The 18932-nt window shown below is 36.2% G+C and overlaps 1 protein-coding gene across 1 annotated transcript in view; it reads left to right on the top strand.

Annotated features, from left to right (window-relative positions):
* Capza1 (capping actin protein of muscle Z-line subunit alpha 1) overlaps positions 1-18024 on the top strand; it is a 50010-nt gene extending 31986 nt beyond the window's left edge. The window contains exons 6-10 of the mRNA XM_003479005.5: positions 1103-1182; positions 1843-1921; positions 6464-6535; positions 16002-16064; positions 16397-18024. Coding sequence (XP_003479053.2) covers positions 1103-1182; positions 1843-1921; positions 6464-6535; positions 16002-16064; positions 16397-16537 — 435 coding nt within the window. The 3' untranslated portion in view covers positions 16538-18024. The remainder of the gene's footprint in view (positions 1-1102; positions 1183-1842; positions 1922-6463; positions 6536-16001; positions 16065-16396) is intronic.
* The last annotated feature ends 908 nt before the right edge of the window (positions 18025-18932 follow it).

Raw genomic sequence — 18932 nt, forward strand, 5'->3', positions numbered from 1 at the left:
TACCTTCACGATGTATTTTGTGAGTAACCTTAGGAAAGAACTGTGAATTTCAACTTTATCTATGGTAACAATTTTTTTACCAGATTGATTAAAGCAAAAGGAAAATACATAAAATACATTTTATAGGGAAAATACATGTAAAAAAAACTTACTTTGTAGACTATAAAGCACAATTTGTTTCCTTTTCCTTGGCAATCATTTTTATTGTCTTGTTCTGCAGAAATGTTGATGTTTCTGACTACTAGGTAGACATCTAGTTTTCCCAATTTGTTAATGACACCACCATCTTTCCAGTTGTCCAAGTGTGCTAATACTTTGGCTTCTTTCATTTGCAGTATATTGCTAGAATTTGATTGTACTTTTATATTTTGTATGTGTTCTCTCCTTTCTGTTTCCACTGATCCCACCTAGATCATTTCCTAGAAGATTAATTCCGTGACTCCTAACCAACCTCCAGCTTTACCTGCATTATCTTGTACATCAGTATTGATTTTTCTTACAGAATAATAGTTTTGGTCATGTTATTTTGCTGTTTTTCTATTACCTCATGGCCTGAACCCTCTGTCCTGTTTTTTGTCTCCCCTATTCCATGACATATACATAACCCTCTGACCTAAGCGAACTAATTACTGTTTGCCTAACAAGTTCTTGGTTTCCTGCCTGAGGTATTGCCTCATCTTTTTCATTCTGTGCTTACTAGAATCTTATGTTTTCTTTTCTTTTCTTTTTTTTTTTTTTTTTTTTTTTTAATATTGTCTTTTTCCTATTTTTCGGTACCAGGGATCGAACTCACAACTGCCTGCTTTCAAGGCAGGCGCTTATGCCGCTGAGCTAAACCCCCAGGCCCGGAATCTTATGTTTTCTAAGGCCCAATCTAAGCAGCACCTCACTTTTACTCTAAGCCAGAAGCAATATTTGCTTCTGTATTCATTGTACAAGTGCCTCTACCAGAACCTAACACATTCTCCTTTGTGTACAGATTTGAAGAAAACAATTTTTTCAGGTTTTTGTTTTGATCAGAGATTTAGCGTGCTGCTCTTGTATAGTGTGTGTCATTTAGATTAAATGTTTTTTGAGTCTAATTATTTTTTCCCAATAATAGGTATATGCTAAAACTATAGATGGGCAACAGACTATTATTGCATGTATTGAAAGCCACCAGTTCCAGCCTAAAAATTTCTGGTAAGAAATAGATATTTTGTTCTACTTGTATCTAATTTATGTTAGAAAGAAACCCGCAGTTGAGGCAGGATTTTTAATCTCCATTGGGGTAAATTATTTGATTACAGACTTCAGTTTTCCATCTATAAAGTGAGAAATTTAGACATTGTTAGACAAATTATAAGATTTTATAATTGTTTTTATTTATTTATTTATTTATTTTTGGTACTGGGGATCGAACACAAGACCTCATGCTTGCCAGGCAGGCACTTTCCAGCCTGTAATTGTATCTTTTTTTAAAAAAATTATTTTACTGAGTGAGAACAATTGATGAAATGCCCAGTTCAGATTTTGACTTTTACCTGAGTTAGTAATACTTGAGTTAATAATGTAACTCAACAGCCTAACCATCTATTGGATTTAGATGAGCTCCCACTGAACACAGTAGGCATGTTTCTGCTCCATGGGGAACAAAAACTAAATGGAAAAAGTCCAAGTAACTTAGAAACGGCTTATGGTTAGGCCACTTGAACTCAGTCTTAAATTTGAGTAGACAGAGCTTTGGGTTTGTCAACTTGTAAACATCCCTGCCACCTGCCCTTTTGCATTTCCTCTGCCTCAGTGGCACATCTCATTTTTGTGCTTGTTGCTAATTCTGCAGCATTATGTGTGTTTTAATAGGAATGGTCGTTGGAGGTCTGAATGGAAGTTCACCATCACACCACCTACAGCACAGGTGGTTGGAGTGCTCAAGATTCAGGTAAGATTCCAACATGTTGATGGATCATGGTTAAAACTCCACGTTTTTAAGTTAAGATGCAAGTTGGTCTATGTTTTCATATTATAAATAAGGACTAGGGCTGGAGAAGTAGCTCTGTGGCACAAACACCTGCCTATCAAACACCAGATCCCAAGTTGAATTCCTGGTAACCAAAAAAAAAAGGGGGGGGGACTAAACTATAAGCAGATAAAAAGGGAATCAAATGAGAAGAGAAGTAGAGAATAGAAGAGAACAGAACAGAATTCTTCTTCTAAAGGGCAGTACTTTAATAGTTATTCTGGGTTGGTGAAGGATAATCATATAGAATATACTGCTTATTTGTTATTTTTGTGTTTCAAAGATAAAACATACTTGTAGAAAATAATATAAGAAGTTAATTATAACTGGCCATGGTGACAACTCCTATACTGCCAGCACTGTAGGAATCTGGGACAGATTCTAGCCTACCCAAGACAAACTAACAACTAAGCAAGACCTTTTACAAGTTTTGGGCTGGGGATCTAGCTAAGTGAGAAAACCCTGTGTTCACTCCAAAGTACCCCCACACACACAAAAAAAAAGTTACTATATTCTAGTCACTGTAACTTTAGGATCTTTTATCATATAACTCTTTGTATTGTACTTTTTAAATTTTTATTAGTGTTTTTGCAGTACAAAATTATTAACTCATCATGGGAAGTGGGTACATGAGCATAACATTTCTTAGTTATTATTTCCCCTCTCTATTCTCTGCACCTTAACTCTTAGTTCTAAAGAAAGCTACATGAGTGGTTTTCTTGTTGTTGAGTGTTTTGTTTTTAGTTTTGGGTTTTTTGTTTGTTTGTTTTTTAACATTTTGGAATAAATGAAACAATTAAGTTAAACTAAAACAGTGGAACTAGAGAGGGTGGCCAGGTGTCTTATGTTATGGAATATAAACAGCCCAGCAAAGTATATTTCTAGTACTAGTATCAAGAGAGACAGGCATCTGAATTCAGTTAGTTGTTAACTCATTTGTTGCCTGAGTTGAAGTCTTCTAATATCCTAGAAGAGGATTGATTTTGTAAATTCAAGATGACTTAATTTTAAGTTCAGATTAAATAGTCATACTTAAGTGAAAAGATTAGTACCTAATTGTACTTACATTCTATTATATTGTCTTGCTTTAATAATAATTAGCAAAAATTGTCTATTTTCGTGGAATAGTTTAATAAAAAGTATACACTGAGCTGGGTATATGTGGTGGTACATGCATATAATCCTAGCTCTCAAGAACCTGAGGCAGGAAATTCGTAAATTTGAGGTAGGTTTGGACTACATAGTGAAACACAATCTAAAAAGAAAGTATACATGGTAGATATGGTCTGCATTTACTCTTTTCCTATACATCTATAGTATCTTGGCCACAAGAACATGCCCAACTCAATATTCTCAGCTCTGGAAGCAGCCTTCATGTCATTTTTGTTTTGTTTTTGTTCCCTGTTGGATAGTTCTGATAGTTGAACCCAGGACTTTATTATACTCTTCACTGAGCCATATCCACAGTCCCAAGAGTTAGTAGATAATTATTGCAGTTTTTCTGCCAATATAAAAATAAAGTAGCGCAAGGGGCTGGGGATTTAGCTCAGCGGCATAAGCACCTGCCTCATAAGCAGGTGGTTGTGAGTTCGATCCCTGGTACCGATAAAAAAATAAAAAAAATTTTAAAAAAGAAGAAAAATAAAGTAGCGCAAGGTCGTGAGTTTGATCCTTGGTGCAAAGATAAATAAAGTAGCATGTACATTATAAGTGTGATTATTTCTGTTAAGATATTTATAGCAGGACCTGGTATACAGACTTTCAAATATATTTTTTCCCATGTTACTGGAGATTGAATGCTGAAGTACTGTATGGCTGAACTATACCTCCAGCCCCTTTTCATTTTGAGACAAGGTCTCATGAAGTTGTCAGGCTGACCTCCAACCCGCAATCCTCCTGCATCAGCAGTCTGACATTTATACATTTAGAAGCATAAACTGGTAACACTTTGGAGGAAAGCTTACTTCATTTTCATAGTTTTAAAAAGCCAAAATGAGAATTATTTGGAAAAATCATTAAGGTATTTAACCTTTAGTACTGAATATAGGTAGCTACCTGCTATCACACCTCATCCAGAAACTGATATAGCCGAAAGCTTAGTTGTTTACTTAGTCTTTTTTAATGATGTTCCAAAAAAATAAATCCTTAATGAGATACATTCCTTTTTGTCTATATCAAAGTATTTTCTAACTTTTTGACAAATCACAACATTCAACAATATTTGCATCCTAGATAAAGTTTAAGCTCTGGAATTTGACTTAATTCAAATCCAGGTTCCTCCTGTTAGAAAGTATATGAACATGAAGAAGTCTACTTAGATCACTACAGTGTCTCATGGAGAAAAAAAAGTCTACTTAGATGACATCTCTTATGTTCAAGAACTTGTTCAGATACACTTTTTTTTTTTTTTTTTTTTAAATCAGTACCAGGGATCCAACTCACAACGGTGTGCTTGTAAGGCAAGCGCTTATGCTGCTGAGCTAATCCCCAGACCCTGTTCAGGGACACTTAAAGGAAGCCCTTCTCCTGTTTGTATGGCCAATTTGTAGCCATGTTGAGTTGACTGAGTCTATCATAAGTTGCCAAAACTTCCTGAGCCTCACACGTAATTGATTTTTTTTAAATTTTATTTAAGGAGAAAAAGAAAAAGGGTACAAGTTATACAGAATTTCAGAAAAAATAAACAGTAGGAAATCTCTAGTTAATAGATTACATATTGTCATCTTAGAAATAATTGTTCAGGTTACATAATTAAAGCATATAAAGTGGACATTCAAACAGTGAGACTGCAAACAGTTCTATTCAATGATTCAACAAAACTCAGCAATATGGTTATCTATCTTATACACTTAAACATACATGCAGTTATATCCTTTAGAGCACAATTTGCTACTCTTTTTTTTTTTTTTTTTTTTTACGTGCCTCTTCATAAGAATTGCTTTTCATTCAGGAGACTGAGGTAGGAGGATCACCATAAGTTCAAGGCCAGCCTGTGGTACCGAGTTCAAGACAAGCCTGAACTACATGGCAAGATCCTGTCTCAAAAAAATAAAGGGTGGGGGGGTGCTGGGGATTTAACTCAGCGGCATAAGCGCCTGCCTTGCAAGCAGGCAGTCGTGAGTTCGATCCCTGGTACCGATAAAAATGAAAAAGACAAAAGAAAAGAAAAGAAACAAAAAAATGAATTTTTGTAATTGTAGCACCTCACTGTTCCTTGTATTTTCAAAAATGGTTTATTTTGGAGTTGTTTTGTTTTTAGTCCTGTCTTTAATCTCCAAGTAAGCTTTTACCATACTTGGTCAGATTTACTTGGAATTAATTGATGATAGCTTATTTAGAAAGATATGTCAAGAGGTGAGCACAATGGCACATGCCTGTAATCCCTGTACTTTTGGGAGGCTGAAGCAGGAGGATTGAAAGTTAAAAGCTAGCCTAGAAAATTTAATGACTTTGTAGGATCCTGTCTCAGAATTTTAAAAAAGTCTAGGGATATAGCTTAGTATGAATGCCTTGGATTCAATCCTCAGTACTGAAAAAATAAATGAGAGAAAAAGATGTATCAGGTATCAGAATCCATTAAAACTTTTTGGTTTTCACAGACAAAAACTAGTTCAAATTTTCACTTTAATTTTTTTAATACTATTAGAAGTAGTATCTTGCTGGGCTGGCAGGTGCATGCCTCTAATCCCAGAACTCTGGAGGTTAAGGCAGAAGGATTGCCATAAATTCAAGCCCAGTGGGTTACATTGTAAGTTCAAGGCCAGCCTGAACTACATATAAGACCCTATTTATTTTAAAAAAAAAAAAAAACCGATATCTTAATTTATCTTTGGATTTACATCTCTAGCACAGTGCCTGGAATGTAATGAACATATAATAAGTGTTTATTAGATTTAGTAAGTAATCAATTTTCCTTGCTAAGGAAAGAGTTTTTGTTTGTTTTTAAATTTTGAAACAATGTCTGAGTCTCTAAATTGCTTAGGCTGGGCTCAAACTTGGGGTCCTCCTGTCCTACACTCCTAGAGTGCTGGGATTGTAGGCATGTGCTACTACACTCAGGTAAGAGAGAATTCTTAAATTTTGGTATTCTATAAATTTTATGTATGTATGAATAAATGATAGATCTCATTATGTAGCCCAGGTTGGTCTTGAACTCGTGAGTCTTCTACTCAACTTCAAGTGCTGGGATTACAGGCATGTACTACCATAATTGGCAATTAAAATTCTTTGTTTCAATTAATACCATTGTAAGTTGTCATTGATTATATGACTTATTTGTACTGGGAATCGAACTTCGGACCTTGTACTTAGCAGGCAAGTGCTTGTACCATGAAGCTGTATATCCAGCACTCACAGTTGGTGAAGATGGCTTACCAATTTAAGAATAGCCTAAGGATGGATTTGGGCCCTAAGCAATAGGTTTCTATATGAACTACATATGAACTTAACTGTTGTCTCATACAGGTTCACTATTATGAAGATGGCAATGTTCAATTGGTTAGTCATAAAGATGTGCAAGATTCAGTAAATGTTTCGGTGAGTAAGCCATATTTAAGGTCTGTCTCAATCATTCCTTTTTTTTTCTTAAGAATACTAGTTTTGCTCCTAAGTGCTGATGCTTTGATTTTAGTACTTATATTCGTGCCTTTTAATACTTGCTACTGTACTGTTAGGCCTACAATGCTTGACCCAAAATAGTGACTGGATTGAGAGAAACTTCTTTTTCTTACATTCTCTTTTTCAATTTTAATATTTGCTCAATGGCAATAATACCTTCCTTCCTTCAATAAATGTCTGGGAAACACTGTCAAACTAAATGCTTTTAGACTGCATTGATATCACAAGAGAAACATTTTTGTAGTATTCAAGCAGAAAGTGTTATGTTCTATGTCTTGAAGTAACAGAATTTGTGTTACTTTTGTTTTGTTTTGCTTTTTGGGTCAGGGTCACACTAAGGGTCAAGCTGGGCTGGGCTGAAATTTACAGGACTTCTTCCTCAATCTCATAGTGCTAGGGTTACACACAATTTATTTTTTTAATTTTTTTTTGTGTATGTGCAGTACAGGAGATTGAATGCAGGGCAGTCACAACTAAGCTACATCCCAACCCTTTTTTTGTTTGTGTTTGGTTTATTTTTTTATAGACAGGGTCTCAAGTGGCTAAGTTGCCCAGGCTAGGTTTGAACTTGTGATCCTCCTATCTCAACCTTCCAGAGCGCTGAGATTATAGGTCTGTGTCACCATGCCCATCTTTGAATTCTTTTGTAGTCTCATTTCTTCCCTTTCTCTTTCTTTCTTCCTCCCTCCCTCCCCTTTTCTCTCTTCCTCCTCTTCCTCTTTTGCGGTAGTGGGGTTTGAATCATTAAGGGGCACACTACCACAGAGCTACATCCTTCACCCTTTTTATTTTGAGACAGGATCTTTCTCATTTGCCAGAGCGGGCCTTGAACTTGCCACTGACCTGCATAGGCCTCCCAAGTAGCCGCAGGCATGTGCTACTATGCCAGTTCATTATCTGTTTATATTCTTAGAAGTTATTGAGTATCCCCAAGAACTTTTGTTTATGTGTACTATATTTTACAATATTTACTAAAAATTTAGACAAGTATTTATTTTTTATTTATAGCAAAATATTTGTTAATTTAAAATGAACTAAAACCCAGACTACTCAGAAGGCTGTGGTAGGTGTATCACAAGTTTGAGGACAGCCTGTCCATCGCAGCAAGCTAGGATCTCAAATATAAAGGGCTGGGGTGTAGCTCAGTACAAGACTCTGGTTCCATCCTCAGTACTGCAAGCAAGGAGCCAGTCAATAATAAGAGAAGTTGTTAGTGCCAGCCTCAGGTGGGAGAATTGCTTAAGTCACAATTTCAAGGTTAGCCTGGGCAACATAGAACTCCATCAGAAAAAAAAAGAAAAACATTGCTTGTTAACATAAGACACCTTTTTTTGTGGAAAATAACTATTTTTCCAACCTTTCCCAAAATAGAATAACATTAATTTATATCTTCACAAATTGTGTAATAGGCTTATGAAAAGACAGCTGGACAGGCCTTGTACATGCCTGTATCTCAGCACTCAGAAGAGTAAGGTAGGAGGATCATGAGTCTGACACTAACCTAAAATTCATAGTAAGTTTAAGGCCAAGCCTGGACTACGTATTGTGTGTGTGTGCTTTCCTGGAATACTGAGAATTAAACCCAGACCTCTTGCATGCTAAAGCAACCACTATACCACTGAGGTACATTCCCAGCACATTCTTTTTTCATAGAAAAGAAACAACAGCATTCTCCTATCTGCTTCATACATTTAGTTATTCCTCAAAATTATAACATCACAGACCTCACGTTGTTTTGTAGGAAGCTGTGTTGAGCATGAGAAGAAGAAAATGAAAAAGGTAAATAGGGAAGATGCAACCTAATGTGGTCTTAGAGAATTTGTATAGCATATGCAATGCTTTTAGTTGTGAGGTTCTCAGGGATTGTTCATCTCATCTTAAACCATGAATTTTTTTTGTTTTTCAAGTCCATTTTATTTCAAGGAGAAAAAAAAGAAAAATACAATTTTAAAACATGTCAATCAGGGAACAGCAATGGTATATACGTTACACATTGTCATCCCCAAATCATTCACCCAGAGCACAAGATATCTACATTCAGTTGTCTGAACAATACCAGCATAAATCTTTATCTTCAGTGAACTCAGAGAAACTCAGTAGTATAACTATCTTAACTATTCTTTATGTACATATATATATACACATATACTTATGTTTCTTTCAGCTTCTCACACTAGTGAGACAATACAATGTTTACACATGCATGTCTGATTTATTTCACTTATGAGTGAGATCTCAAGTTGCATCCATTTACCTATATTAGTCTCCAGTTAATCCTTCTTTATTAGCTGAGTAGTACTCCATTGTATAAAAATACCACATCTTTTTTATCTGTCTCTCAGTTGATTGGCATTTAGGTTCTTTCCAAGATCTGGCTATTATAAACTGTGCCGCTATAAACATGGGTGCACATGTATCGCTGTGGTATGATGTTTTTAATTATTTTGGGAAGATACCCAGAAGGGGAACAGCTGGGTCGAATGGGACCCCTAGTCCTAGTTTTTGAGGAATCACTGATTTCCACAAAGGTTGCACCAGTCTACACTTCCAACTACATTGGAAAAGGGTTCCTTTTTCCCACAGCCCCTCCAATATTTATTATTGCTTGATTTCTTAGCCATTCTTTTTGCGGTAAGAGATAATCTCAGTGTTTTAATTTACATCTGTCAGGTGATCAGTGATGTTGAACTTTTTTTTTTTTAGTTTTTTGTATGTTCTCTATTTATAATCCTTGTCTGACCTATAGATGGCAAGCATTTTCTCACACATTGTGGGTTGTCTTTTCACTTTGTTGGTTGTTTTTCTTGTGGTACAAAAGTTTTTCGATGGATGGGATCCCAGCTGTTGATTCTTTGTGATAGTTCCTGTACAATCTGGGTTTTGTTCATAAAATCTTTGCGTACATCAATGTCTTCAAGAACTTTACCTACTCTGTCTTCCAGCAGATTTAATGTTTCTGTTTTAATACTAAGGTCTTTGATACATTCGATAGTGCATAGTGAAACATATGGGCCCACTTTAAATCTTTGGCATGTGTAGAGCCAGTTTTTCTGTTTTTGTAGCACCATTTGTTAAAGAGGCTATCTTTCTTCTAATGAACATGTTTGGCATCTATGTCAAAGATAAGGTGGCTTAGTTGTCTGGCATTGTTTTTGTGTCTTCTAATCTGTTCCACTGATCTTCGGTTTTTTTGTTTTTTATTTTTTTGTTTTTTTACCAGTACCATACTGTTTTTATCATAGTAGCTTTATATTACAATTTCAAGTCAGGGATTGTGATGCCCCCTGTCTTGTCTTTGTTGTCCAGGATTGCCTTTGCTATTCTAGGTCTCTTCTGGTGCCAGATGAATTTTCGGATTTTTTTTCCCCAATTGTGTGAGATATGCTTTTGGAATTTTTATTGGGATTTCATTGAATCTGTATAAGTTTTGAAAATCTGACCATTTTAACTATATTGGTTTTTGTTACTCAAAAGCACAGGGTATCTTTCAGAGGTCTTTTACGTCCTTCATTAGATTGATTCCTAAGTGTTTCATTTTTTTTAGATGATATTGTGAAAGATGTTTCCCTGATTTCTCTCTCAGTGAATTTGTTATTTGTGTACAGGAAGATTATTGATGTTTGAGTGTTCCTTTGTATCCAACCACACTACTGAGTATTCTTATTAAAGCTAGAACTCTTGGTGGAGTTCTTGGGGTCTTCTATGTAGAGTATCATGTCATCTGCTAATAATGATAGTTTAACTTCTTTCTTTCCTATCTTTATTCCTTTTATTTTTTTTTCTCTTATCTAATTGCTCCAGCTAAAGTCCAGGACTATGTCAAATAAGAGTGGAGGCAGTGGACATCCTTGCCATTTCTGATTTTAGAGGAACAGTTTTCAGTTTTTGTCCATTTAATATGATGTTGGCTGTTGGTTTGTTGTAGATGGCTTTTATCAGATTGAGATAAAGACCATCTGTTACAATTTTCTGTAGGGTTTTTATCATGAATGGCTACTAGACTTTTGTCAGAAGCTTTTTCTGCATCTATTGAGATGATCATATGATTTTTGTCCTTGGCTTTTTGTTAATATGATGTATTAAATTTATGGATTTATGTATGTTGATACATATACCCCTGCATCCTTGGGATGAATATCCCTTGATCATGGTATATAATCTTGAGGAATTTCTACATTCTGTTTGTCAGTATCTTACTAAGAATTTTTGCATTTAGGTTCATTAGGGAAATTGGCCTATAAATCTCTTTCTTAGTTGGATCCTTCTCTAGTTTTTTAATATCAGGATAATGCTTCTTTCCAGGAATGAGTTTGGGGGTATTGATTTCCTTTCAATTTCATTAAATTGTTACAGGAGTAGCAGCATTAGATCTTCTCTAAAGTTCTTGTAGAATTTAGCAGTGCATCCATCAGGGCCTGGGCTTCTCTTTGCTGATAGGTTTTCAATTATATCTTTGATTTCATTGGTTGATATTTGTTTATTTAGATTTTTTGTATCTTCTTGATCCAGCTTTGATAATTCATGTATTCAAGAATCTGTCCATATCTTCTGTATTTTCCATGTTATTAGAATACACATTTTCAAAGTAGGTATAGGTGATCTTCTGGATTTCTCTATGGTCTCTTGTGATTTCACCCTTTTTATTCCTAATTACATGGATTTGAGTCTTTTCTTTTTTTCATAAGGTTAGTGTCTTAGTTACTTTTTACTCGTTGCTGAGACAAAATACCTGATGACCAAAGTTGGGAAAGGAAAGGTTTATTTCTTACAGTTTTTGGAGGTTTTAGTTCATACTCAATTGGCTCCAAGGCAGGGTAGCATGGCAGGGCCACAGTTCATGGCAGCTACAAACAGCAAGGCAGAAACCTGCAAGAGAGTGAGACACACTTCTTCCTGCCATTACATCACATCCTGATTCCACCCCTATGTGGATGTTGCACTGGCACCATCAATCCAAGCACTATACAATAAACCAATCACAGATGCATAATGTAAATGCATGAGGCCTGGGGGCCACAGACATAAACCATGACAGTTGGCTAAGGGTTTGTTGATTTTGTTTAATCTTTCAAAGAACAAACTCTTTGAATCATTGATTCTTTGTACTGTTTTTTGTTGTTGGTTTTTTTTTTGGGGGGGGTGGGTACTGCGGATCAAACGCAGGACCTCACACTTGCCAGGCAGGCATTTATGTCACTGAGCTAAATCCCCAGCCTCTTGGTATTGTTTTTTAGTCTCCAATGTTAATTTCTGCTCTCGTCTTTATATTTTCCTCCCTCATATGAGCTTTTGGCTTAGCCTGCTCTTCTTTTTCAAGATGTTTGAAGTTCATCATTAAGTGGTTTATATGCGCTTGCTCTGTTTTCCTGATTTATTTACTGCTATAAGTTTCCCTCTTTAAGATAGCCTTCCTTGTGTCCCATAAGTTCCCGTATGTTATATTACCATTATCATTCAACTGTATCAACTAATTTCTTCTTTAATTTTATCTGTGACATTGGTTATTCAGGAGGGTACTATTTAATTTCCATATGTTTATGAAATTCTTGTTTCTTTTGCACTAATTTCCAGTTTCATTGCGCTGTGATCTAATAGTATGCAGGGGATAATTTCAGTTCCTTTGCATTTACTTAAGTGTGTTCTGTGAACCCCATTATATTTTCTGTTTTGGAGAATGTCCCATGTGCAGCAGAGAAGAATGTATATTCTGATATTGGGTGGAATACAGTAGACATCTACTAAGTCCATTTGTTTAAAAGTTTGATTTAGTTTTAATATTTCGATACTGATTTTTTGTTTTGTTTTGTTTTTTTCGTTTTTATCGTACCAGGGACGCACACTTGCAAGGAAGGCGCTTATGCCGCCAAGCTAAATCCCCAGCCCCGATAATTGATTTTTCTGTTTAGTTGATCTTTTTGTGACAGTGGGGTATTGATATTTCCTGATACAATTGTATTAGGACTTATTTGATTTTTTAAGTCCATTAGTATTTTTCTTATGTAGTTGAATGCATTTGTTGCATATGTATTTATAATTGTTATCTCTTCCTTTTGGATTGTTCGCTTTACAAGGATGTAGCAACCTTTGTCTCTCTTAATCAGTCTTGGCTTGGGGCTGGGGATTTAGCTCAGCAGCATAAGCACCTGCCCTTGCAAGCAGGTGGTCGTGAGTTCGATCCCCGGTAAAAAAAAAAAAAATCAGTCTTGGCTTGAAATCTACTTTTTCTACAGATAAAATAGCTACTCCTGCTGTTTTCTGGGTTCCTGTCGGATGGAGTATTGTTTTCCATACTTTGACTTTCAGTCTGTTAATTTCTTTTTTAATTAAATGTGTTTCTTTTATGTGGCATATTGTTAGATCTTGCCTCTTGATCCAATCTGCTAGGCTGTTTGTCTTTCAACTGGTGAATTGAGACCATTAACATTGATGATTATAACTAATATGTACTGACTTTCCATTGTCATGCTTCTTTCCTGTTGTTGGCTCCTGTTATTTTTCCCTCCCTCTAAGTGTTTGCTTTTTCTGGTGGATTCCTTTTGTTGGGGTTCATGGAGCTGTAGTCCTTACTTTCTCTTTCTAGAATGTTCTTCAGAACATTTTGGAATGCTGATTTGGTGGTCATAAATTTGCCCAGAGGTTCTTTGTCATGGAAGTACCTTATTTCCCCATCAGTTGTTTTTGGGGTTGTTTTTGTTTTTGTTTTTTGGTACTGGGGATTGAAGTCACAACCTCACGCTTGCCAGGCAGGTGCTTATACTGTTGAGCTAAATCTCCAGCGTCCCATCAGTTTTGAAAGATAGTTTTGTGAGGTACATCAATCTGGGTTGAAAGTTGTTTTCCTTGAGAAACTGGAATATTTCACTTGAAGCTCTCCTTGACTTGAGAGTTTATGCTAAGAAGTCAACTGTGATTATGATGGGCTTCCCTTTATAAAGTGATTTGTTTGTTTTCCCTAACAGCTTTTAAGTTTCTATTCTTGTGTTGAATTTCTGGAATCTTGACTATGATATGCCTGGATGTAGATTATTTTTTATTATTTCTAATTGGAGTTCTATATACCTCACTTATTTGTATGTGAAATTCTTTTTCTCTACCAGGAAAGTTTTCTGTCACCCTGTCTGTGAACATGTTTTTAATGTCATTGGTGGTATCTCCTGCTTGTTTGTTGACTCCCGTTAATCTTAAAGTATTCTTTGTTGTCTCATCTAGCAGCTGCTGGATTGATTTCCCATGGTCCCTTGCTATTTTTGAGAAGTGTTTCTTTTCTTGGTTGTTAACTGCAGGCCTGTCTTCATTATTTGAGATCCAGTCCTCACATTGGCCTAATCTGCTTCAAATACTTTCAGTGGAATTTTTATTCTCCTGGATATCTGCTTGAGTCTGCATTAAGGGTTCCCTATGTTGTGCTTCCATAATTTTTTTAGCTTGTCTATTTTTTGCCTATTACCTGCTCTGATGTCTCTAGGGTATGTATTTTGGTAAACTCTGTAGTTATCTGAGCGATTATTTCTATTGAGACCTCATTCAATTGCTTTGTTGTTATTACTTCAGAGGGGCCTGGTAGAGGGCGTTCAGATTGTCCCACCACATTGCTCCCTGGATTTGCCTTAGTTGAATTAGATGTCTGGAGTTGCATTTTGCTTAAGTGTTTTCTCATTTTCTTTTCTGTTTTTTTTAGTTTAATTCTTAGGGTGATACTTGTAAGTTGCCTATGGAAGGTTGCTTTATTGGTAGTTTTAGGACCCTTTGGTGATGACTACGTCTCAGTTATCTTCCTGGTGTAACTGGTTTTTAAATTTTGAGTCTGTTGGAAGAGCTTACCTCTTCAGTTTGTTGGAGATGAGAAGTTGTTGCTTGTTTGACCTAGTCCCTGGTTCTTTGGCACTGTGCCACAGTATTTTCTGTGATCCTTAGTCTCAGTCATGGAATGCCAGGAGCAACAGCTGCTTAGAACAATAATGTCAGTTTTGGCTGCTGTGGTACCAATGGCATCAAACACAGCCTGTAAAACAACAAACTGAGATAACCCTTTATTTGCAGCTTCTAACCATATGAACTAGATATGTGATTCTATAATAAAATGGGAAGCAAATCAGAAAATTGTTTGCAGTATATAAGTCCTTAATGTGTCAATTTTACCCTTGTGGCTAAAATTTAAAATGGATTAAGGAGAAGATAGAGAAAAGGAAGAGAATAGGAGTAAGGCTGGAGGACAGAGGGAAACTGGTACAGAAGACTGAAGGAAAAGAAAGATGGAAGAGATAAAAGGCAGAATAGAATAGAGCCACAACCACAAAGAGGCTAGGAACCACATTCACACACATACAAAAACAATGAAGGAGAAAGAAAGAGAAAAAGAAAGAAAAAGAAAACCAGTGCATTTCTAGAATTCTCTTTGGTTTCACTAATAGGCAACCTGTGGAGACAGAGTCCCAAATCATGCTGATCCGACCCAGCAAGCTAGCATAGCTTTTTGGCAAGGGAGTAGATAATCTCAGCAGGCCTGCCCCAACGACCAGACACTTGGGGCTTGCTGCCACCAAACAATTTCTGAAGGTGTGAGACCAGCTGGAATCTGCTGATGGAGCCAACAGCTATTTTAGGTTCTGAGCTTAGCCTGCCCATCTCCAAGGTGGCTCTTAACCGGCCACTCTCTTCCACAGGAGGACTAAGTCCTCTGCACTCACCACTACCCAGTACACTCCTCCATATCCTCTGTTCCCCTCCGCTGCCAGGTCTCTTTGCAGAGGCCTCGAGGGTTGCTAGCCATTACTGTCACCATGACTGTGCATCTGCAGATTTGAATCACTGCTCTCGTGCAGTGTGTTCCTCTCAGGGAGAAGGCACCGCTGACTACTTCCTTCTTCTTTGTTAAAGTTTTTCTCTCCACACTCTCTGTGGGCTTCAATTCACACTTTTGATTCTTCCTGGGTCCAGTGGATGCTTCCATCCTTCTTAGCTTCCTCATTGTGCTATGTTTTAGCATCTGGACTGTGACTCTCAGAGAGGCTGTTTTCTCTGCTATGTACAGCTCTGCCATCTAAGTCTCCACTTCTGGTTATCAAACTAGGAATATATTTAAAGCAACAAGATTTCAAGACATACGACAACGTGAATGTGAATTTTTAGATTTTGACCCCATCTTTATTATTCTAAAGCTGTATAATTATGGTCAAGTCACTTAAGAGGACTCTGTTGTATGCAAAATGAAACTGATGATAGTATAATTTCTACTTCATAAGATTATATGACGAATCAAAGGAGCTATGCATGGGAATACTTTGTAACTAGGAATTATTATACAAATGTTAATATAGATTGACTTAGTATCTTTTTATTCACTGCTTACATATTTTTTTTAAAATGTTCTTCCTTTCTTCATTAGAATGAAGGCCAAACTGCTAAGGAGTTTATTAAAATCATAGAGAATGCAGAAAATGAATATCAGGTAAGATATGGAATTAATTTTCTAGGTTTTGAATCTCATTATTTTGCTATTAACAGATTTGTTAGGCTTTTCTGTGTCTTAACACTAATACATATATTGTTGAGTGCTGTTAAATATTGAGAATTATAGACGTTGTAATTTGACATTCTGCCTACAGTTAAGGTTTCTGAATTATTTTAGTAAAGCAGTGAATTACCTGACTCTTGCTTCAGAAATTGGAGGGGAACTCACTAGAAATATGTCCTATCTGTTGTTTGTAACACAGGCTTCTTGTGCTATCATAACCAGTTCCATTTCTGTTCAAGCAACTCATCTTCAATTATCTATTGCAGACAGCAATTAGTGAAAACTATCAAACAATGTCAGATACCACGTTCAAAGCCTTGCGCCGACAGCTCCCAGTAACCCGCACCAAAATCGACTGGAACAAGATACTCAGCTACAAGATTGGCAAAGAAATGCAGAATGCTTAAAGGCTGGCTATAGGATTTTTCAATATGTGGAAAGAAAATGATTCAACATGTGGTCATATGATAAATAAGTGATTTATAAACAAAGGTGATATTTTGCTAGGGCTTTCAAACTTAACATTTTCTAGCCTCATGAAATACTGTTCAACCTATAGCATTGTCTTGACCTTGTGTTCTCTGCCTCGTAATTTTATGTTATCACTATATCTACTTGTAAATTTTCTCCCCCCAACTTCCCGCTATGTTTTATGTTGGAGAGAGAGAGAGAGAGAGAGAGATCTATCTTGAAGTTGTTTTACTATTTAGAAAATTTTCCTAGCAGTGAAGTCCTGTTACTGTTTAGTAATATGTTCTGTACTTTTTTACCCCCATGACTCAAAGCACTTCTGGTACTTTAGTGGTTTTTACTGATCCAACAGCTCAAAAGGCTGTGCTACAAACTGTAGCTAAATGGAAGATACATCATTCTTCTTCCTTGGACTGTTCTGATCATCATTTACAGCATCTCATAACTGTTATTTTTCAAAACTTTGCATTAGGGCCTTTCAGATTCATTTAGAAGAGGGCAAAAGAAGTGTTCTGAAAATTCCATGATAACCAGCTTTTCTGAGGAGAGTTTGCTTGTAAATCCAAAGACTTGAACCACATTCCCTTCAATAAACATGTTTGTTTTTTGGGGGAAAGGAGATTCTCTCATTGTCTCCTTCCCTATTGTAGGTATTGATACCTGTGTTTTTAGAGGAATTTTACCCATTTACATTTTTGTTCTTGTGTATGTGTGTGTTTTTAAGAACTGCTGACATACTGTGGATGTAGTAAAACTTGAAAAATGCAGTGTTGAAGGAATCATGAATATCTTGTCCTTAAATAATTTGTGGCAGGATTGTACCGTAAGCAAGTGAATCAAACTGCTCTATAAATCACAAAAACTAAAACCAAAGTGAAAAGAGTAACTTCCAGGCAGTATCTCTGTTGTAACCTGTTACTTAAGGGAATACTAGTGTTTTACAATATTTGTTCCTCATTACTCTTCCGTAGTCCTGCCTGCCAAGAACTTAAAAGCAACTGTGATATAGCAACCCTTCCCAGATATATTGGCAGGTGAATGTGTGATCTCAGAATACACAGGTGACAGAGATATGATAGGATAACTGATAATGGTGGATTCATTTACATTGTTTACACTTCTGTGACCACGCCTTAAAGGGAGGTCAGTTAAAAAAAAAAAAAAAAACCAAAAAACAAGTAGTGTCTCTTCCTATCTCCAGATACATGTTATAAAAGAAGGGTGTTTATGCTTCAGCTTTGTTTTTGCTCAATAATACAGGTCATGCAAGAGTTTGTTTCTAAGTGAAAGCTGTGTTAGCCTTTTTTGTTTATTTCAAATAAAATGTATTTGTATTACTTGTCATTCATACTATCTATCCATCATACCACACTATCTTCTGTATCAGATAGTCCAATAGAAATATACCTGTTTTGTTCTAAAATTGTCTGAATTGTTCCTTTTTTGTCCATCTCATCCACCTTTGTTATCAAGATATTTGGCTGTGTTTGATTTTGTTTGTTGAGAATGCTCAGACTTTCTAAAACTGGTTCCCACTTTCAACTATTATAGACTCAGTAAATATATAAAGACACGGAAAAAACAGCCTTTTTTAGTGTGAGCAAAGTCTCTGGCTCATACTACACAAAAGCTACCAGTAACACAAAGGTTTCATTTTGAGATTTCCATTAATGTTAAAAATAAGATTCTCATTCTCTACCCATTATTCAGAAAACAAGGCCTGAGTACAATTAGTCATTAGGAAGGAAATAAAAATTAAAGAAGCCCTGCACCTTGAACTTGGGTAATATTTTACTTTGGTTTGACTCTATAAACATACTGCTTTCCTCTGCTTCAAGTCTGGTTTAGCTACTGATGAGGTGTGGGAAAGGCTTTTATCCTGGTTCTCAGTAGAGAACCAAAGGGAGTTTCTGTGCTTCACCCTTCATTCAAGGTCAGAAGATTCCCACAGTTTTGACATTTAACTGTACTGCATTCTTTGCTTATAACACATACAGATTCAAACATTCTTGTCAACTTGTTAATTCTGTCAGCCTGAGTCTAAGCTAGACCATTGATCTCTGTATTCCAAAAAGACTTCAATCTCAGGACTGTCTAAAGCTCATAGTTACTTGTAGAAATGGGAGGAAATCAATGCTCTTTGCCAAGACCTGCACAGACCCTCTGACTTCATAACTTCCCCCAGTGCAATAGTTGCTTGCATTATGTCTATTGTATCACACACTGCTGAAATCAATCTGTGGTTACCTAGGGCAAAGACTTCCCAAGCCATATAGAAAGGAATTTTCTGTGAAGCCCCACTCCAGTATTTGAGTTGGAAATGACACTGGA

Source organism: Cavia porcellus, unplaced genomic scaffold, assembly GCF_034190915.1.
Source record: "Cavia porcellus strain 051 isolate PalLab524CR breed Dunkin Hartley unplaced genomic scaffold, mCavPor4.1 scaffold_1, whole genome shotgun sequence".
Lineage (NCBI taxonomy): Eukaryota > Metazoa > Chordata > Mammalia > Rodentia > Caviidae > Cavia > Cavia porcellus.